Genomic DNA, 22,485 nt, shown 5'->3' with positions numbered 1-22,485 from the left:
CAATTCAAAGGATTCTTAAAGGCAAATTGCTTAATTGTGCTACTTTGATTTTAGAATTCTAGATTATAATTCAATCTTGAAAAGTATGTGAGAAAGATAAAATAACCAATTATATAAATAATTTACAGCTGTCTGGTAATGAATTTAGAAACCTATGTTTTCTTTTCCTGTCACTGATGATAGTATTATAAATGTAAAATGACATTTGCATGCTGAAACAGCCAGCTCTAGATAGCTCAGAAAACTTAGAGAAAACTATCTGTAAGGTACCACAAACAAAAACATATTTTGATTAGAGTTGTTACCTTTTAGACAGAAAATTTAAGCAAAAACTCCTGTATTTAAGGCATAATAACATGTTTTGAGAGGTTTTAAGTGGTGCTGGCACAATAATGTTGGGAAAATATCTGGTTTTAAAAGTTTATAAAGCATGTCTCTGCTTTTCAATGAACTTGATATTAATTCCCAAAGAAAAACACACATACTGTCTGAATGTATCCTTTTTATTGATACATAATAACTTATATTTATGAGGTACATGCAATATTTTGATACAAGCATACAAGGTATAATGATCAAATCAGGGTAACTGGGGTATTCGTCACCTCAAACATTTATAATTTCTTTGTGTTGGGAATATTCCAAATCTTCTAGCTATTTTGGAATATACAATAAATTATTAAGTATATCTTTATTGATATACTGAGTATATCTTTATTCATGGATACGTTCTAAAAGGAAGGGCTTTTGGTGTATATACTCAAAAAATCTAGATAAATTCCGGTAGATTTCTGGTAACAATATATATGTATTAAAACAGAAATTAAGTTTCCTTTTTTAAATCATAACACTTCTTTTTAATATATTGTTTTCTGTTATGGAAGTGTAGCCTTTTGCTTAAAGAAGATATCTCATTTGAGTTATGTATTATTAAAATGTGGTGCTATTCCTGAAGGTAAGCCAGCCCTCTTAGGGGTTTAACTAACTAAGCAGTAGCACAGTGCAGTGGGAAACACATGGACATCATTGGGATCTGGGTGTGAATCTGAAATCTACCACTGCCACAGGACGCAGAAGTCTTTCAACCTCTTTAAGCCTTGGAAATTAAGCTGCTTGAGGTACAAGTTTTTGTCTTTTACTCATCATTACATCCTCTGTGCCAAAAACAGGGCCTGGTATATAGCAAAGACTCAATAAACAGAACATCGGTCATGAAAAAAATGAGTGAGGAAGGCAGGGTAGTTGGGAGAATTAGAGAAAGTATGTAAAGCACCCAGAACAGTGGTTGGTACTTACAGGTGCTCAATAATTACAACTCATGAATGACAGCTTATTTTATTTTCAATATAGAAATGACAGTGTAGATGTCTTCATATTTATGCTACGAAAAATAACATCTTTATAAATATCTTACGGTCTATCAGGACCCTAATTTACATCACAAATATTTTTAGCCATTTCCTTATTCTCAAAACAGACTCACCTTCCAAGTACAAGCTAGTTATTAGATGTCTTTTGCTTGTTTTCTTATTGTTAAAAATGGCATGTGGTTCCCTTTAGCTTTTGGATACTAACTGACTTGCAATACAGTATTAAGTTTCATTTCCCCCATATTTTTCATAGCTAAGATAGCTTTCACATTAGAATATCACTAATTTTACAGCAATTGTACCAGAAACTTGGTGGCAATATGATCTACTAATAATACACAGGATTTTGTTGCTGTAAAAGTCAATAGCTAAATACTTCCCAAACCAGGAGTTATTAAATGAGAATTTCTTCAATGACTAAATGCTATATTTCAAAACATAAAATAATTCTATAATCTATAATGGAGTTTAGTCAATATTCAGCAATAAATTAAAAGTTTTAAAAACTGTCCCTTGAAGTAAAGATGTATAAATAAATATAGTAATTAAGAGTTTTAAAAGGTCATTTCTTTCAGGAAGATGAGGTTAGAATTTCCTTATTTATCTGTACATTTTTTAAAACCAAGAAAACAAAAAAGAAGAGATCAGATGAAAAATTAATAAAGAAAGAATACCTTATCAGAGATTGTTGCAAAATTAAAATGCGGTTCATACATATGGGGTGCTAGAGATGACGCAGTTTGTAATAGTGCCCTTGCCTGTGTATAAAATAAAGAAAAGAAAACCAAAGGCGTATGAACATATATCAGCACTATATTTGTTTTTTTTTTTTTTTTTTTGGTAAAAGAATTTTTTACCTATGACAGGACTTAATAACATGAGCCTGTGATAAATACAGACAACATTCCTCATGAAATACAATTAACCACTGATACCTTGCCAAAATTATGTTAATAATAAATGCTTCACAAGACACAGAAAATAAGAGAACTGAAAATTCAGAGTACATTTAAAGTTATTTGGGAACCAATGTTCTCATAAAGTTTGTATTTCAATATGACATGCAATTTGAAATACAATCTTCTCAATACTACAACTTTCTTCTTAATCTAGTTTTTACTGCTGTTGATTGACTAAGCAGGCTCTAATTACCTAACAACCAAAAAAACATTGTAAATTTCAAAGCCTAAAATTCTGTGCTGGATGACAGTGAGCAACTATTTAACATAGTGCTGATCAGTTTTGTTAGTGAGACAGCAATTGAATATGACAAGCTTTCTGTTCTCTAAGATACTCAAAATATAACATTCACATTTTTTTTTGGCGATCATAGGATCATATACTGCAGAGACCACTGATTAGCATGAGAGGCTTATACATTCATTAAGACCACAAATTCAACATTACAAGCTGCTAACAACCCCTCAACTTGTAGCTACATCTAAAACGTCTATCCATGACCCTGAAGACAAATTTGTATATCTTTTTAAATGGAAAACAAAGTGATATCAGTTCATATAGAATGACAGATATAATTTTTAATAAAATGAAGTTCATATTATGAAATCTTTCACCAAAACATTTCAAATCAATTGTGTGCTAGAGAAACTACAATAAGTAGGAGGAAAAGAAAATCACCAACATGGGAACAGAGAAAATCACAAAATCACTTGTTTCATCATATGAATACAGGCAAAGTTCCTGACAAACAAGTGTCCATTTTAGAACAGCCCATAAACTACAAATCCATCTTCCTTACTTTGGGAGAATTCATGCAATAAAGGTAACATCCAATGACCTTTCTTTCCTTGTTGTTGTTAAAAGTTTATCATTGTGCTTAGAAGACCAGACTAATGTACTGGCAATGCTGTTCGCCATGTCTGTGACCTTGGGCAAAGTTACCCTCCTCAAGCTTCCGTTTCTTTATCTCCAAAGTGGAGAATGTAATAATATTTGCCCTTGATTGCCACTAATATTGTATGAACATATTTAGTATTTTAAACTTTTTGTTTTACGTATATCATTATAATAATACAATTTATTAAGCATCTACCATGTGCTCCATACTATGCTTCTACTATGCCAAGTGCATGATCTAATACAAACAATCCCTTCAAGTCACTACTGTTACACTCTATTTTATGTATCGTCCATTCATTCCACAAATAGTGACTGAGCACCTACCGTGTGGCAGGTACTGTTTCTGATGCTGGGAATATAACAGTTACATGACAGATATGGTCACTCTTTTCATGCAACTGACATTCTACATCCTACACATAAATATGAAAATATCTGATAAAGTGGTAAATACTGTGAAGAAAAAAAGTAAGAGATGTGACAGCACCTAAGGGCTCTTTTAGACTGATGGGGGAGATGACCTTTCTAAGGAGGTGGCATTTAATCTAAGACCTGAATGACAAGAAAGAAATTTGTCATTGTAAGATCTTAAGGAAGAACACTCCAAAGGCCCTAAAGGAAGACAGAGCACTGTCTGTCTGCAGAGCAGCAAGGTAGCGACGTGTCTGCAAGTCAGTGGGAAAGAAGGAGTGGCAAAAGATGCGGTCTGAGAGGGAGCCAGAGGCCAGGTCACCTGGAGCGTCAGGCCATAGGCATGGTTTCAAGTCCAGATTTTATTCCAAGTTCAAGGAGAAGGCACTAGAGGATTTTAAGCAAAGTAGTATTAAACAGTCTTCATTAAAAAAAAATCTCTCAGGCTGTTCTGAGAAGAGTGTATCATAGAGTGCAATTACTTGCTGATGTAAGTGGAAACAAAAACACCAGCTAGGAGGCTCTCATAGTAGTCCACGCAAGAGATGAGGGCAGTCTGAAGAAGGGTTGTGGGAATGGAGAAAGGTGGCCAGGCTCAGAATGTGATGGGACTCTGAGGTCAGAATGACAGGGCTTGCTGAATATGATGTGGGCGCAGGTGTGGCAGGGGGAAACAATAAAAAAAGAGAGGTTTCAGGGGTGGCTCGAAGGATTTTGGCTTGAGCAGTTATGTAGTAGACAGGGGATGGCAACTGGTAGAACAGTTCACTAAGATAGGGAAGACTGGGGAGGCGCAGATTTGTCTTAATAAAATCAAACATTCTATTTTGGACTCAGAATGGTTAAGTAACTTGTCCCAAGGTCACACAGCTAATACGCAACAGAGTTGGGATTCAAATCCACGCCTGTCAGATTCTAGAGCTCATTTTAAAATACATACGCTGTAACGCTACCACACATGACAGCTTTTCTCTGAAGAAAGCAGACTGCCCAGCGTGCTGCTGCCAGTTCACCGACCTGTTCAATGTGGCCCTTCCGCATCTCCAGCACAGCCAGGTTGTTGTAGGCCTCAGCGTGGTTGTTGTTGTTGACCAGAGCCAGCCTGAAGCACTGATGGGCCAAATTGGTATCTCCTATTCCCTACAAAAGAAAGTCCCTGTTCACACCCATGGGTCCATTTACTTCCTCCTCCCTTCTTTCCTCATAGATATCTCTTCTGCTACCAGACAAAAAGCATCAAGTGCCATACAATTATAGAAGTCAACGTGAATTCTATATAAGTGGATTTAACCCGAGAATATAAAATAAGCCACAAGGACTCCTAGAAACTTCTAAATTTCCCCATAAGACTACAATCAACCTGGATTTAGGATAATTTCTTCAAACTAATTTTTTGTTTGTTTTGAGACAGGGTCTCACACTCTGTCACCCAGGCTGGAGTGCAGTGCTACGATCATAGCTCACTGCAGCCTTGACCTTCTAGGCCCAAGTGATCTTCCTGCCTCAGCCCTCAGAGTAGCTGGGATTACAGATGTGCACTACCACACCCAGCTAATTTTTTAATGTTTTGTAGAGACAGAGTCCCACTATGTTGCCCAAGGTGGTCTCGAACTCTTGGGCTCAAGCAATCCTCCTGCTTCAGCCTCCCAAAATGCTGGAAATACAGGCATGAGCCACTGTGTCTGGCTCAAACCAACTTTCTATGAACAGAAATTGTATCAGAAAGACAACATACCACAGCTACATGTCCCAAGTTGTACCAGACATCAGCTGCCTCTTCTTCATTTTCAGCCAAAGAAAGGGCACGTTCAAATGAGGTCAGAGTCATATCATACTGCTGGGCATAGAAGCAACACAGCCCCAGGTTGTTAAAAAGCTGGCCGTTATAAACGCCCATCTGCAGCAGTCGCCTTTTCAAAAAAGAACACACAAATGTTGGTGTCAGACCAACTTTGTAAGTTTTAAGACATATATATATATATATATTTTTTTTTTACATGGTTAAACATGAATTCATCTTGTGATTTTTGATACTCCTTAAGATTATAAATACAACGTGTTATAGTAAATGAAAAAATGTTTAAAGCAAATACAAACAGCTATCTTTTATAATGGTACTAGTCACGGGGAATGTGTCTAGAGACAAAGAAAAACAACTGATCTAAGTTTTCTCCCCCAATGCTTTGTTAGAGAACCAAAATAAGAAATAGTCACAAAAGGTAAAGCCCACACACTTCAGCTTTATAAAGCTTTGCTGCCCATAGGGTAAATTCCTAAAACTCAATCTGAGGACTGTGTTTAGCATTAACCTCTACGTTTTCAGCTGAGTTGGAACCCGTTTTTGGCTCTCTGTACTTTGTGCTTCAGCTGTGTCTACTGAACTCCAACGAGCTTCCACTGAGGAAGACAAAACCATCAGTGGATCCTCACATTATCCACTTAGCTTTCACACTGCAGCTCAAGAGCCCCATTTGCTTCTATGCATCATTAATCCCATGGGACAAAGGACAAGCGAGTTCATATAAGCAAACGAAAATCCAGCCCAGCTGCTGTGAGAAACCTATGACCCACTTTGGGGGCTGGGGAGTAGAGTCAGCTGCAGGTGCACAGAATAGCATTCTTATTATTACATTTTATGCCTCCAACACATATTTGGAAAGAACCCTTGTCAGCTGTCAGTCATCTCTTTGTATATTACCCAAGGGCTAAAGAGGAAATCAAAATTTAAAAATTAATTTCAGAAGTCGTATGTAGAATGAAATAAGTACTCAAAGAAGAATCAGTGAATATAATTTATTTAGACTGAAAAAATATTTGGACAAGAATTGACAATGCTGCCCAAAACAGGTGATTCTGTTTCAGGTCCTTATCAAGGTTCAGAATATGGGGCCAAATGCTCTTTGCAAATCTTTTCACCTTTCAATTTCAGTGTCTTTATGTTTACTGGTATTAACGGAGGCAGTGATGATTATAAGTTTTAAGTAACTATTAAACCGTTACTGGTTGATGACAAAATGGCTAATGCATACAATGACAATGGGGTTTAAAACTCAGTCAGTTGTCCAGTGTGTTTCTGCAACATGCCAGACATCTGCATGTTTCCATTATTGGATGTCACTTTAATGCTCATAATACATCTGGGTGTTGAAATTTTAGTTTCATAAAGACATGGCCTATATCTTATTTTCTCTATACTTTCATTTCATCTGTTACTATTTTATCAATATTTCATAGGAAAGTAGTTCTACGAATTGGATGTGAAGTGCACCTGTAAAACCGGAGAGCTATTTCTGGCTGATCAGAATAGAAGTGGTTGCTTCCAATGCATGCGATGGCTTCCACATGAGTATTGTCTTGTTTCAAAACTTCTTTGTAGTATTCGGCTGCTGATGACATATTGTTCATTTCCTATTCTCCATCAAGAAAGAAGAGCAATATTTTATTAATACTGGACAAGAAATTATTTTTTTCTGACTGATTTAAGTCCATTCATTAAATAAGTATTTATTGAGAGGCTACCATGTGCCAGACTCCATTCCAGGCCCTGGGGATACATTATGAACAAAAAGAGAAAGTCACTGTTCTCAAGGAGGTGACATCTGGTATGAAAGGCAAACAAACATGTAATAGAAGGTTAAGTGCTGTGAAGAAAAACAGAGCAGGATAAGGAGAGAGAGAGAGCAGGGAGGGTGTGCTTCAGAAGGGTTGATGGAAGGGACCACTTCGGAGAAGGTGCTATTTGAAGAGACCTGACTGAAGTGAAGGATCAAGTCCTGAGCATATCTGGGGGAAGCTCACCCTGGGCAGAGGGAAGAGCAAATGTATGAGCCTGAGAGGTTACGAAGGTAAATGAGGCTGGAAAAAGGGAAGTGGCGCAAAAGGCAATGAGAGGCAGCCAGGGCCTTTGTCAGCCATGGTGAGAGCTTCAGATTTTTTTTCTAGTTGAGAAAAATCCATTAGGAGAGGAATTAACAATCAAATTTGCATTTTGAAAGAATAACTTGACTGCTGCACACTAGACATACCAAAATAGGAAAGCGTGGTAGCAGGAAGATCAAGAGTCCAGGAAAGAAAAGACGGCAACCGAGACCAAGCTTAGAAATACATACAAAATGAAAAACTAAATAAACCTTCTATAGTTATTATATATTCTTTCTAAAATACTGATAATCATAAATATATGCATCTAATGTTATCAATGAATGTTATATTTCTCAAATCCACCTTCAAGGCCCAGTTCAGGCTCCACATCCTTCACAAAGATTTCCCTAATGCCTTCACTTCACATAGCTGTCTTCTACCTCTCAACTTCCATGGCGTTTATTATGTGAACTTGTTCTCATTAGAGAAGGACTCATACCTTTTGTTAAATTTTAATCATATCAAATATAAGAGACTCTACTGATTGTAAGAAGCACCACACAGTGCTTTTTTAAACAGAATTTTTATTTGATCCTCACTGATATATTTAGACATACTCATACACAGATTGTATCACAGATCACTCTTTCGCATACTTTATATAAAGTACATATACGTAAGCAAAATAAATTAAATATAGTATTCGTCTTTCACAAGAAGTATCAAATTCTTCTGAATCCCTTTTTGATTTGGTCATCAATGGCCAGGTGTTTCCACACAGTATTGTTCTATGCAATGATGATACAGCATTTCTTTATAATTAACAAACAACAATTGTATACATTTACGGGATACAATGTGACATCTTGAAACATGCATACATTGTGGAGTGAGAAAATCAGTCTAATTAACATATATATAGCCTCACATACTTATTTCTTTGTGGTAAGAACATTTAAAATCCACTTTTAATACTTCTTAAAAGTGCTCCACTATTGTCTCCAAGATTTTCTTCCAAGCTATGGACAGTCATTCTGTTATGCTGATACCTGTGTTTTCTTGATCTTACCAGCAGGTGTCAACAAAAGCTTTCAGGCAACAATCAGTAATAATTACCAGGTTTACCATGCTCCCAAGAGTAATTACCCAAGTTTCCATATAAGCAGACTATGACAACTACATGGCAACTGCCACTTGGCCACAAAAATAAAAAGATGCTATCCATTTTAAGATGCACCTCAAGTTCTGAGATGTTAAAATGTGAAAAACAATGTTTTAAGAGTCCATGAAATATAGTAAATTCCTTTAGACCAAGATCATATCGCGTGCCATTTCTTAGCACAAAATTTAGTATTCTGGAAACTGAAAAATTAATAAACAAGAATTAAACAACTCTAAAAAATGTTCTTAGCTTCCCATGTTTCCATTAGAACAGAGGTTCTCAAACATTTTGGTCTAAGATTCATTTTAAACTGTTAAAAATTGCTGAGAAGTAGTTTTGTTTATGTAAGTTATATAGATTAATACTAGAAATTGCAACTGAGATATCTTTAAACATTTACTTATTAATTCATTCTAAATGACATACATTAAACCTACTACCTGTTCACATACCTAACATTTTTATGAAAAATAATAAGCTCTTCTGAGTGGAGAAAGTCTGTGGGTTGTACAACCATGTTTGTGACAGAGTAGATTAGTCTGTTTAACCCAGAGAGAGAAGGTCGTTAAGTCCTTTTGAGCATAGATCTAAAGCCAAAAGCTCCACTTCTGCCTTTATCTATAATCAAGCTAACGGTTTGGCCTCCATTTGTCTAAATCTTGTATCTCTCTCTCTCAGTTGGTTCTCAACATGGAGGAACAGGGATTAACTTATCAGTCCCATAAAACCCTAATAAAACTTTCACCAGTTGACCCAAATCTATGCTTTATAGATATTTCTTCATGTGCTTTACATTTGAAATTCTTTTTCAAAGCCAACAGCATCCCACAGTGCTAGGCTTCAGTGCTACAGCTTCCAAAGGTGGCAATGCCCAAAGCAAAAAAGGCTCAAGCCTCAATAAGCCAGTTGGTTCAAGACTTTGGGTTCTATAAAATTACTTTTGAATACTTGTATACTTAATTAATGGACGCAGAAATTGATTTATGTGATCTCGAGGAATTTTAGACTGAAACACCTATTGTACGGACAACCTCATATGCAGTTTTTCAATTAAGTTTTATAAACTTATAAAATACGTGCTTATGCTAAATAAATGTAAACCTTACAAAAGGGTACAAAATTAAAAGTAAATGCCCTGTCCCCAAATTCCAGTAGGCAGAAGCTCTGTTAATAGTTTTTTTTGTATTGTTCAGGAAATTTTGTTCATACATAAGCATATACATGGGTGTGCATATTTTAACCATAAACAGAATCATTCTATACATTTCAATATACAGTTTATTTTTTCACTCAGTGTCTTGACTCTTTCCATATCAAAACCAAAAGCTTTACTTCATATTTTTAAATAATACTTCTGCATAGTGTTCCATCAATATTAAACCAGTCCCTTTTTGACCAAGCATATGTTTCCTTTTTTCAACCAAAAAACATACTATAAAAACACCTTTGTACAGATCTTTGTGCACTTGTATGAAAACAGCCTTAAGGAAAATTCCTAGAAGTAATACTGCCAGGTCAAAGAGCATGCACATTTTAAAATATCATCAATAACCGCAAAAAGCTTCCAAATGTTCATACATGGAGCTTGTTTCTCTACACCCTGGGCAACCCTAGATAACATAGAACTTCTTCATCTTTGCTAATCTGATTGAGTGAAAAATGGCTTATCACTGTTGTTTTAGTTTTTTATATCTTTAATTATGACAAAGGTTAGGCATTTAACACATCAGATATTATTTCTATTTCTCTTTCTGTGAGCTGCCAATTCCTATCTTTTGTCTGTTCTTCTATCCTATCCTATCTTTTGTCCTTCCACTATTGTGTGTGTGGGAGTCTTGGGTGGAACACTGCCCTCTGGGACACAGGAGAGCTGGAGGCTGAGGTGTGGCTCAAGAATCCCTGGGCATTGACAGTGTTCTATTCCAGATGAAAAGAGCCTGTGTTGATGTTGACCATAGTTCAAAAACACAGGAAGGCTCACAGTTTATAAACATTCTCTTCAGAGGAAAAGTTTAGATGGCTTAATTAAGTTCTTCCAAATAGGTGTCACCAAGCCCTAAGTACTAAACGGGGGCGGTTTAGTCAACGCAGCTGGAACTTGGTTGTTGTCTCATCTCTGTGGTGATCTTACTTTCATGGAGAGGGTGAGTGGCCACTGTGTAGGCTGAAAGGAAACAGCCTAAGGAAAAGCCACATCATGACATGGAAATACCTCGTTTCCATGTTTACATTCTTGACTAAATAGATGAGAGAGTGTGTGTGTGTGTGTGTGTGTGTGTGTGTGTTTAAACCTCCCAACTTCAGCAATTTTTAAGCAATGTGTAGTGTGAGGAAATCAAAAGCAGTCTTTCGTCTGTCCCAGGTATGCCAACTGTTTTCCCTGTTTGATATTTTTACCTTTTGTTTTGTTGTATATGGATTTGGTTTCTATTTTTTGTTTTTGCCATATAGAAAATTTAACTTTGACATTCTCAAATTTATCAATCTTTGCTATTATGGCTTTCTAACTTTGTGTCATGATTAGAAAAATCTTCCTCATTCCAATTTATACAAATAATTCATCAGTGTTTACTTCTGGAAATTTCAGGGTTTCATTTTTTGAAGTTTTAAATCTTTAAAGTTTTAAATCTGGCAGTCATGAATAGTATAAATCATTACTCATCCAGCTCTATTTTTAAACTATTTATTAAATAACCAAGTAATGCAATCGGCTTAATAGGCCATCTTTATCACATCTTAAATTTTCATATATATGAACACACATTGATTCTTTATTGTTTTTTTATTTTTTTGTTTTTTTGAGACGGAGTCTCGCTCTGTCGCCCAGGCTGGAGTGCAGAGACACAATCTTGGCTCACTGCAAGCTCCGCCTCCTGGGTTCACACCATTCTCTTGCCTCAGCCTCCTGTGTAGCGGGACTACAGGCGCCTCCCACCGCGCCCGGCTAATTTTTTGTATTTTTAGTAGAGACGCGGTTTCACCGTGTTAGACGGGATGGTCTCGATCTCCTGACCTCATGATCTGCCTGCCTCGGCCTCCCAAAATGCTGGCATTACAGGTGTGAGCCACCGCGCCCGGCCTATTTTGTTTCTTTATTCCTTTATCAGATTTGTTTAAATTTTACTAGTTCTAGAATAGATTTTATTAATGTAGACTTAAAATAACATTTTCAAGTATATAAATGCCACTTCAAGTATATAATAAATTTGGTATCAAGTGATTTTTACAGTGGTTATTTTTTATCCAATTCTCAAAATGTCGATACAAAATCTATAATTAGATTTTTAAATTATTATTATTATTATTATTGAGATGGAGTTTCACTCTTGTTGCCCAGAATGGAGTGCAATGGCGCGATCTTGGCTCACCGCAACCTCCACCTCCTGGGTTCAAGCAATTCTCCTGCCTCAGTCTCCCGAGTAGCTGGGATTACACGCATGCACCACCAAGCCAGGCTAATTTTGTATTTTTAGCAGAGACAAGGTTTCTCCATGTTGGTCAGGTTGGTCTCAAACTCCCGACCTCAGGTGATCCGCCCACCTCAGCTTCCCAAAGTTCTGGGATTAAAATACAATTAAATAACGGCAGAAAATGAATGCTGCAGTAGTTTTCAAATCTTGTTTTGCATCAGAATCAATCACCTAGTGAGCTTGCTAAAAATCCAGATGCCTGAGTCCCAGCTTCCAGGACTTCTGATTCAGAGGAAGAGGATCGGTCATGCTTCCCATCCACTCCCAAGGTAATTTCATACACAGTAAGGTTTGAAGACCCCTAGAATAACATTTCTAGGGTAAGGATTTTAATTGCAAATGCCTTTCAACAAAGAACAGCTAAAATTAAGATCTGTCTTTCAAATGAATAAACAAAATACCTCAAGAAAAACTGAAACAACCAACAAAGAAATCTGGCAAGGATAAATCATTTTAAACAAACAACGAACAATAAGTAGTTCAACATATTCATCCTAAAATAGACAATATTTAAAAAGATATCTTCAACAATGAAAGATACATAAAAAGAAGAGAACATAGAGGAAAGGAATTCCTCCAGCCAGGGACAAGCATGATGTATGTAACAAAAACCCTACAGGCATACACAGCGCAGGCTGCAATGCTAAAACCAATTTACTGATTAACTGAACATCTATTGTCACATAAAGAGAAAAAGAATACACTGGAAATCTGACTTTGGTGTGGTAAACTTTGACATAAGGGAAATTAACTATGCAAATTCAAGGCAAAAGACTGAAATACTGCCACCAACTATTTCAAGTCTGTGCTTAGTCTTTGATCACTCTATTTGTGCATGATTTTCCCTACAACTGAGAGGCTTTCCTCTCCACTCCTTTCTTCCTTCAAGTGTACAGTCAACTTAGAGCAGGGAAAGGTTGAGAAAAGGAATCCGCTCCAGAGCTACTCCATATCACAGCCACAGCAACAGTGACTGTAACAGAGGCTTGGAAGGAATTCTTCTGACCAGCAACCATGCAATAAAGATGGGATAGTTCTCTAGCTCTTTCTGCTAGCACTTCCTGCCTAAGAAGAGAAGGGCAAAAGGGCTGAAATGAGCAGAAGGCAAGGGCCTAAAGGTCAGAGCTCCAATTGCACTGGCATAGTCACCACCAGAACAAGCATGAATTCCACTGGTTTAGCTTGTCGGTCAAAGTTTTATTCATACTCAATTTAGAGTACAGAGTATTTTTATTGATTGATCAAAGTCTTCTATTTATACATTTATAAAATTACATTTCAAAAGGAAATCATAGTTTTCTAGACAACGTTAAAATACTTTTATTTAAAAAGTAATGCATGTTTATTATGGAAAATCTGGAAAATACAGAAAGTATAAAAAAAATTCATACACTATCACCTAGGTATAGCAGCTATTAATATATTCCATTCTTTTCTAACAACATGATTTCAAAATATCATACCTAGCATTTTCAAGGAATTTCAGAGATGTGTCTGTTCAAAGATATATTGGAAGTCCTAAGCAATAAGACATATTTTTAGAAGTGGTAAAATAATTGAAAGGAAGAGGTGAAACCACCTGTATTTGCAAATGATGATTATTTTATTTACTTAGAATATCCAAGAGGACCTATGAACAAGATCTTAAAATTTAAGGAGTTGCTAGTATCAAAAAAACGTTTAAAAAGTAATACATTCCTATCCACCAGAAATAATCAAATAGAAAATACAAGAGAAAAAAAAAGTAAGGATTCCATTCATAGTTATACCTAGGAATACACCTGCATAGAAAAAAGTTAACATAGTAGGCCCGAGACCACTATTCTTAGAAAGGCCTGTATCTGGGAATTTGACTGGTTCTCTGCATTGATATGAAACTTTCCCCAAATCATAAGCGTAGCTTGCTACACCTAACCTGTTTGCATAAACAGTGTGGTTTGTGCTGAATGCCTGTTTACTTCTGGGAGTGTTTGCTGTGTGATAAACAGTGTGTGATTATATGACCAGCATCCAATAGTAACCATGGATACACAGTCTCTAATGAGCTTCCCTGGTAGACATCACTTCTCATGAGTTGTCATAACTCGCTGCTGGAAGAATTAAGTGTGTCCTGTGTGACTCCACCGGGAGGGAGCTCTTGGAAGCTTGTACCTGGTTTCCTCTGAACTTTACCCCAAGAGCTGTTTCCTTTTACTAATTTTACTTTGTATCCTTTTGCTGAAATAAATCTGAGTCCTGTCAGTCCCAGTAAATCACTGAATCTCAGCGTGGTCTGGGGGACCCCCAACACACCATCTTTCTAGAGATAATTACAAAATATTCACTGAAGAACAAAAAAAAGACCTAAGTAAATGGAGAGTTATATCATGATTGAGAATGGGAAGAAAGGCAGCCCACTCACCTACTCCCCATCATTCACACAGTCAGTGTAATTCCAATCAACACACCTCCAGGGATTTTTATGGTTCTTGATAGGCCAATCCTACAGTCACTATGGAAGAGCAAAGGGCCAGGAAAACCAACTGTAAACAAGAAGAACAAGGTGGTAGGATTTGCCCAACCTGATATCATGAATTGTTGTAAAATGATAGTAATTAGACAGCAGGGAAGATATCTCAATGGTACTTTTCATGGAATTTGATGACATGACTAAAATTTATAAGCATGAAGCCAGGAGTTCAAGACCAGCCTGATCGACAAAGTAAGACCTCATTTGTGCAAAAAGTAAAAAAAAAAAAAAATTAGCTGGATGTGGGGGCACAAGCCTATAGTCCAAGCTACCCAGGAGGCTGACATAGGAGGATCACTGGAGCCTAGGAATTTGGAGGCTGCAGTCAGTTATGATTACGCCACTGTGATCTAGCCTGGGCAACACAGTGAGAACCCATCTCTAAATATATATATATATATATATATACACACACACACACACACACATATATATATAGAGAGAGAGAGAAAGAGAGAGTATGTAATGTCATGTCAGTATCAATTTTTGTCCATTTGTGGTAGATACATTTTAGGGCTTTCTATTCTGTTCCATTGGACTGTTTGTCCATTCTTATACCAATGTTATAGCAATGCAAGAATCACCTAATACACCATCTAAGAAGGGATTAATTACCAGAATATAGAACTCAAATAACTCAACAAGAAAACAAGCAATCCAATTTAAATATGGACAAAAGACTTGAATAGACATTTCTCAAAAGAAGACATACAAATGGCCAACGGGTATATGAAAACATGCTCAGCATCACTAATCATCAGGGAAATGTACATCAAAACCACAACGAAATATCATCTCACCTCAGTTAGAAGGGCTATCATCAAAAAGACAAAAAATAACAAATGCTGGCAAGGATGTGAAGGCAGGGGAATGAATGCTCGTACACCGTTGATGGGAATGCAAAGTAGTATAGTTGTTATGGAAAACAGTATGGAGTTTCCACAGAAAAACTCAAAATAGACCTACCATATGATCCAGCAATCCCACTGATGAATATATATCCAAAAGAAAGGAAGTCTGTATATCAAAGAGATATCCCATGTTTATTGCAGCACTATTCACAACAGCCAAGATGTGGAATCAACCTGAGTGTCCATCAGTGGATGAATGGATAAAGAAAATGTGGTGTATAGACACAATAAAGTAATATTGAGCCATAAAAAAAGATAAAATCCCATCATTTGCAGGAACATGAATGGAATTGGAAGTCATTATGTTAAGTGAAATAAGCCAGGCACAGAAAGAAAAGTGCCACATGTTCTCACTCATGCAGTAGCTAAAAAAGTGAATCTCATGGAGGTAAAAAGTAAAATTATGGTTACCAGAGGCTAGGAAGGGTGTGGGGAGACTGGAGGATGAAGAGAAGTTGGTTAAGGGGTACAAAAATATTTAGACAGAAAGAATAAGTTCTACTGTTTGATAGTACAGTAGGGAAATTATGGTTAACAATAATTTACCGTATATTTCAAAATAGCTAGAAAAGAAGAATTGTAATGTTCCCAACACAAAGAAAAGATAAATGTTTGAGGTGACAGATAACTCAATTACCCTGATTTGATCATTACACATTGTATACAGGAATTAAAATATACATGTACCACAAAAATATGTCCAACTATGGTGTATCAATAAAAAAATAATAACAACATGAATTACCTCATAGATTCTTGCAATTCCACAGAGCAGGGTTACTTCTCCTGGAAACTTATCTAAGCCTTGTTTGAAAAGATTTAAAGCAGTCACAGGTTGATCCAATGAGACATAAACCTAAAAACAAGATACATTTCAATAAAAGTATAGATTCTTAAAATAATATTTGTTATGACATTTATAATTATTGATTAGTAACAAATTATCTCCTAGATACTACAGTAAAGAATTTTCAGTCGGGCATGGTGGCTCACACCTATAATCCCAGCATTTTAGGAGGCTGAGGTGGTTGGATTGCTTGAGAACAGAAGAAGTTCAAGACCAGCCTGGGCAACATGGTGAAACCCCATCTCTACAAAAAAATACAAAAATTAGCTGGGCATGTTGGTATGTTCCTGTAGTCCCAGCTATTTGGGAGGCTGAGATGGGAGGATCACTAGAGCCTGGGAGGTCAAGGCTACAGTGAGCCGTGATTGTGCCACTGCACTCCAGCCTGGGTAACAGTGAAATCCCGTCTTAAAAAAAAAAAAGAAGAAGAAGAAGAGGAAGAAAGAATTTTCAAAAATGTGCAGGATAAATTTTCAATAATGATGTTATAGTTTTATCTCTACATGTTATATATAAAGCATTCATTCATTTATTCTCTAACAAATGCTTACTGTGAGCTTACTATGCCAGAGACTGGCAATAGTAACTAAACAAGAAAGAATCGAGGGAAAACCTTTTTAGGATAGAACAGACATGAATATGTCTATAGGCTGGCATTAAGAAACCAATTAGGAGACTGAGGTTAAAGATGCTGAATAAAGAGGAGACGACCCGTGCAACAAGGCCTGAGAGAGACAGGCAGTGGACAGGCCCCTCCAAAACAAGAGAGGACACAGGTTCATGAGGTCAGGGAGTTAAGCAAGTTAGCACATAATGGCTTCCACTTCATTAGCAATTAATAAACTATATACTTAATAGGAATTTCTAAAACAGTATTACTATTTTACGTGTGATCAACATAAGATTATGACACTTTTTTCATGATTTTCGGATCCACTTTCTAAACAGTAAGAGTGTGTTTTGAGAAAAAACCCAAAGGGATACAACAGAAAACTAAAGTATTTATCATTAAAGTTTGAGATTAGAGAGAGAGGTATGGATAATAACTTTTCAGTTTTTACTTATACACTTTTGAACTGTACAAGTTCTATACTTTAAAATATAACAAATAATATATAATTAGTATTTACATAATCTAAAAGGTTTAATTTTTAAATTAACAATTAAGAACTTTAAAAAACAACGTTCTTAAAATCTGCTTGATCTCTTTCCTTTGTGTATATATATAACACTATGTAAATATAGATTATCAGACAAAATATTTAATTATTATATTCACTATATAATAGTAATTAACCATCTATAATAAACATTTATAGTATAAGTTTAAAATAATACGCGTAAGTTTATGATATATATATTTTAGTATATTATAAAATATTACATATTTAAGTCTAAGTGATCGTATAGTATGCATATACCTATTTTTATATCTCTAACTATACATATTTTATATATTTTTCTATAAATTAAATATATTGTATTAATATATAAAAATATATACACACACATATATATACATTTCTTTTTTAAAGAGATGGGTCTCACTATGTTGCCCAGGCTGGTCTCAAACTCCAGGACTCAAGCAATGCTCCAGCCTCAGCCTCACAAAGTGCAGGAATTATAGGCACAAGTCACCATGCCAGAGCTCTTTCACTTTTTGACTTTTAATTTCAGGGTACATGTGCAGGTTTGCTATATAGGTAAACTCATATCATGGGGAGTTTGTTGTACAGATTATTTCATCACCCAGGAATTAAGCCTAATTCTCATTAGTCATTTTTTCTGCTCCTCTCCCTCCTTACACCCTCTCAGAGGCCCCAGTGTCTGTTGCTCCCCTCTATGTGTCCATGTGTTCTCATCAGTTAGCTCCCACTTATAAGTGAGAACATCCAGTATTCGGTTTTCTGTTCCTGCATTAGCTTGCTGAGGATAATGGCCTCCAGCTCCATCCACGTTCCTTCAAAGGACATGCTCTCCTTCTTTTTTATGCCTGCATAGTATTCCAGTGTATATGCACCACATTTTCGTTATCCAGTCTGCCATTGATGGGCATTTAAGTTAATTCTATGTCTTCGCTATTGCGAATAGTGCTGCAATGAACATACGCGTGCATGTGTCATTGTGACAGAACTAAAATCTGCTTGATCTCTATTACATAATAACCATCCATTCATACATTACACAAAAACTGTATATTTTACCTCTATATAGTTGTGTAGGGAATAATAGATTTAAACAAATCAATTTATAGAAAAACAGGTGAAGTCATGTATTTAACAAGAGTTAAATAAAAAGCATATTTTTTCAACGACATAGTAAGTGATTATCAACTAAGATGATAGTCAAATAGTATGACTTCAGCCTTAATTTCTAGTTCTTTCCAAAAAGTTTACTGTGATGCCTAGAAACTTCTTTAAGACTTTAAGTGTAGGCTGGGCATAATGGCTTACACCTGTAATCCCAGCACTTTAGGAGGCTGAGACTAGAGGACTGCTTGAGGCCAGGAGCTGGAGACCAGCGTGTGCAACACAGCAAGATTCCATCTCTACCAAAAAAAAAATTATCCAGGCACAGTGACCCGTGGTCCCAGCTACTCAGGAGGCTGAGATGGGAGGATCGCCTGAGACTGGGAAGTCAAGGCTGCAGTGAGCCGTGATAATGCCACTGTGCTCCAGCCTGGGTGATAGAGTGAGACCCTAACTCAGAAAAAAAAAAAATTGTTTAAGTTGAATATATCACATATAGAAGATAAAGTTAGATACCAGATAGTTTCAAAAATTTTTGAAAGTCATTAAAACATACTAATTTTAGGACTAGCACAGTAAATTTATATAACTTTCATTTTGCTTCTTTTCATATGTTAATTTTATTCCCATATTTAGGAACTAGTAGCACTTCCTTTTATATCTCATCTTCTTTTGAATCTCCTTTACCACATTTTTTAATTTAAGAAACTCTAACAGATAAAGCAAAATTATGTCATTATCACCACTTGTATTTTTCTTTCAAAATAGCCTCAGTGAGGGTCAAGAGGTAACTTTACCCCACTATTGAAAATTCTGGCCAGGCATGGTGGCTCCCACCTGTAATCCCAGCACTTTAAGAGGCCGAGGCAGGCAGATCACTTGAGGCCGGCAGCTCAAGACCAGCCTGGTCAGCATGGTAAAACCCCACTGCTACTAAAAATACAAAAATTAGCTGGGTATGGTGGCGTGCACCTGTAATTCCAGCTACTTGGGAGGCTGAGGCAGGAGAATCAGTGGAATCCAGGAGGCAGAGGTTATAGTGAGCTGAGATCATGCCACTGTACTCCAGCCTGGGCAACAGAGCAAGACTCCATCTCAAAAAAAAAAAAAAAAAAAAGCAAGAAAATTCTAGGTGGCCCTATCATTTCTGCTGTGGCTGCAGGTGGCACTGCAGCAGTGACTAGGTCTGGAGTCAGAAAGACCTGGATTTGATGCTAACTCCTAACCACCAAGTGACCCTGAAAAACTTACCCCTCTTTAAATTTAATTTTCTTTAAGAGTACAAAGGAAATGATAAAACTCACCTTTGCAGGGTTATTGTGAGGGTTAAATTAAACTGCATATATAATGAACATGATAAAATGTTTTATACTGAGTAGGTGATCAATAAAGGAGAAGTATTATTTTTATTATTATGCCTCAGCCGAGTAACTAGGAACCTACGTAAACACAGTCCCTGTTCTCTACTGCGTGCTCAAGTGGGATACAAATGTACTGTAGAAAATAAGGCCTCACTGGGGCCTGTTATCTATGCGAGTAGTGAGCCTATGGTATTTTCTCCTGTCCTAATGGGCAATCTTTCAAATGGGTCTTATTTTTCATGACAATTAATTTCTTATGAGACAGTTACCCTCCATATGTTCTCATTTTTTCCCTTGCTCTAAAGAAAAACAAGTTAAATCTAAACATAGTAACTTGCCAAATATTCCTGAGGAAGCTGTTTACTCTCCCCATGCAATGGCCAGAATTTAAACATTTATTCTGAGAAGGCAGATTTCACTCAAATTAAGATTTACTTACTTTTGCCAAGTACAGAAATGTATCTACCATTTCCTGCTGCTTCAGGGCTGATTTAAACTGTTTTTCTGCTTCACGATACATTCCCAACCTACAAATAGCAATTTTAAGAATTAGATATTCAACTTAAAAATAAACACTACATCATACCCTGAGGGTGAATAGAGACAAATTATAAGAGGAATATAAGCACATACCAAGGAAGGTAATGTTGCACATACACATAAATTAACATGCTTATTTATACAGTTTAGCAATAAGTTGCCTATCTCCCATATTCACTGGCTTCTAACCCCCAAATGGTATGTAAGGAGTCTGTCTGAAGCCTAGTCACAGCAGGACTAAGATAATAGCTGCTAGTAAGCCAGGTCACATCAGTTCACCACCCAAAGAGCTTATGATCAGCTGGACATATGGCAAGTGACCTGAATAAATGCTTAGAGTCTCTATATTACTGGAAGAGCTGAAGGATGACATTTATTTGAAAACATCTTCTGCTTTGAGACAAAAGCACATTTTTAAAAGCTATCTTTAAAAGTTATTTTGACCGAGTAATAATTAACACTTGGGTAATCTAGTTATACCATTTTATTATTCTAGAAATCTTGTTTTCCCTCATTAGATATCTGATACTAATTGTCCTTGTCTATGAATCTGAGATTTGCTCCTTGCCTAAATATGACTGTCCTGATGTAAGTAGTGCCTACCTCTTAAACCCAGGAAAGAATTTGTTGCTACTGATTCAATCATTAAAACACAACTTTCAACAGGTCTATTCAGGACATGAATGAATCACTCATTTTTAGCTATCTGAGAGCTACTCAGCTACGGTAATGTTTCATTTTGTGAAATAAAATCAAAATGATACACAGTATGCTCTGTTGTGCTATTTTCATTTAAAGGTTTGAAAGAAGAGCTTTGATCATTTTTCATAACCTAAACCTTAAGCATTGGTGTGGCTGATGCCCAAATAGCTACTGGAGGCCTTGGGATGAAACTGGTTAAAGGCTAAAGGTCAAAGAACTCTAAAGTTCTGAAAAACAACATATGTATGTACATAACATCAACTGAACATGAAAATCTTTTTATTTCTTTTGAGATAGAGTCTCTGTCACCCAGGCTGGAGGGCAATGGTGGGATCACAGCACACCGCAGCCTTGCCCTCTGGGGCTCAAGCAATCCTCTGCCTCAGCCTCCCAAGTAGCTGGGATTACTGACATGTACCACTAGGCCTGGCTAACTTCTGTATTTTGTTTTCGTAAAGACAGGGTCTCACTTTGTTGCCAAGGCTGCCTGCAAACTCCTGGGTTCAAGCTATCCTCCCACCTTGGCCCCCCAAAGTGCTGGGATTACAGGCATGAGCCACCGTGCCTGGCCATGCATGCAAGTCTTAAACACGTGACTGAAATACAGTCACTAAATTCCATTAATTTAAAGTATCCATGAGAGTCTGTGTATTTTTATCTAACTTGTTTCTTTCCAAAATCATTTAAAAGGGATTACAATAAAAGATACATATAAAACAAGAACATGAAAACAGAAATAGATTATTTTAAAAACAATGGAGATAGAAAGATAAATTTAAAAAATAAAAATATAATCAGAGATAGAGCGACATGAAAGTCAAAGAACCATGTTTTTTATTACTACAGCCTTAAGAGATAACTTCATCTAATACTATCAAAAAGCAATCTACCACATGAATTCTTGTGCAAAGAAAATGGAGCATGCCATGTTCAAAGAAAGTCAAGGCAAAAAACATCAGTCAAGTTCATAAACACCAGCCAATATCACAGAGTCAGAGTCCAGCTGCCAACTTTTTCTCTCCAACTTAAATTTAACAAAATTGTAAAGTGTCAACTGTATGCTTATTTCTTGATGGTAAGGAGATGAAAAATGAAGAAAGTGACAACCATGTCCTTAAAGCAATGATAATCAAAGAATGAAACAAAACACGTTCACAAATAAATTTAATCATATTATGGTCAATCAGGAAAAAAAGCACTTTGAGAGCACAGAGGAGGTTCAGGGAGATAGT

General features: G+C 36.4%; 1 protein-coding gene across 1 annotated transcript in view; it reads right to left on the bottom strand.

Annotated features, from left to right (window-relative positions):
* The window catches only part of TTC8 (tetratricopeptide repeat domain 8), a 53,948-nt gene that overhangs the window by 846 nt on the left and 30,617 nt on the right, over nt 1-22,485 (bottom strand). Inside the window, exons 8-13 of the mRNA XM_017895380.1 lie at nt 20,451-20,538; nt 16,300-16,410; nt 6,910-7,049; nt 5,377-5,551; nt 4,659-4,781; nt 2,045-2,128 (exon numbers count right to left, since the gene is read on the bottom strand). Of these exons, the coding sequence (XP_017750869.1) occupies nt 2,045-2,128; nt 4,659-4,781; nt 5,377-5,551; nt 6,910-7,049; nt 16,300-16,410; nt 20,451-20,538 (721 nt within the window). The remainder of the gene's footprint in view (nt 1-2,044; nt 2,129-4,658; nt 4,782-5,376; nt 5,552-6,909; nt 7,050-16,299; nt 16,411-20,450; nt 20,539-22,485) is intronic.

The sequence above is a fragment of the Rhinopithecus bieti genome, unplaced genomic scaffold, assembly GCF_001698545.2.
Source record: "Rhinopithecus bieti isolate Rb0 unplaced genomic scaffold, ASM169854v2 scaffold_26710, whole genome shotgun sequence".
Taxonomy (NCBI): domain Eukaryota; kingdom Metazoa; phylum Chordata; class Mammalia; order Primates; family Cercopithecidae; genus Rhinopithecus; species Rhinopithecus bieti.
This window is presented reverse-complemented; position numbering and strand designations above follow the sequence as displayed.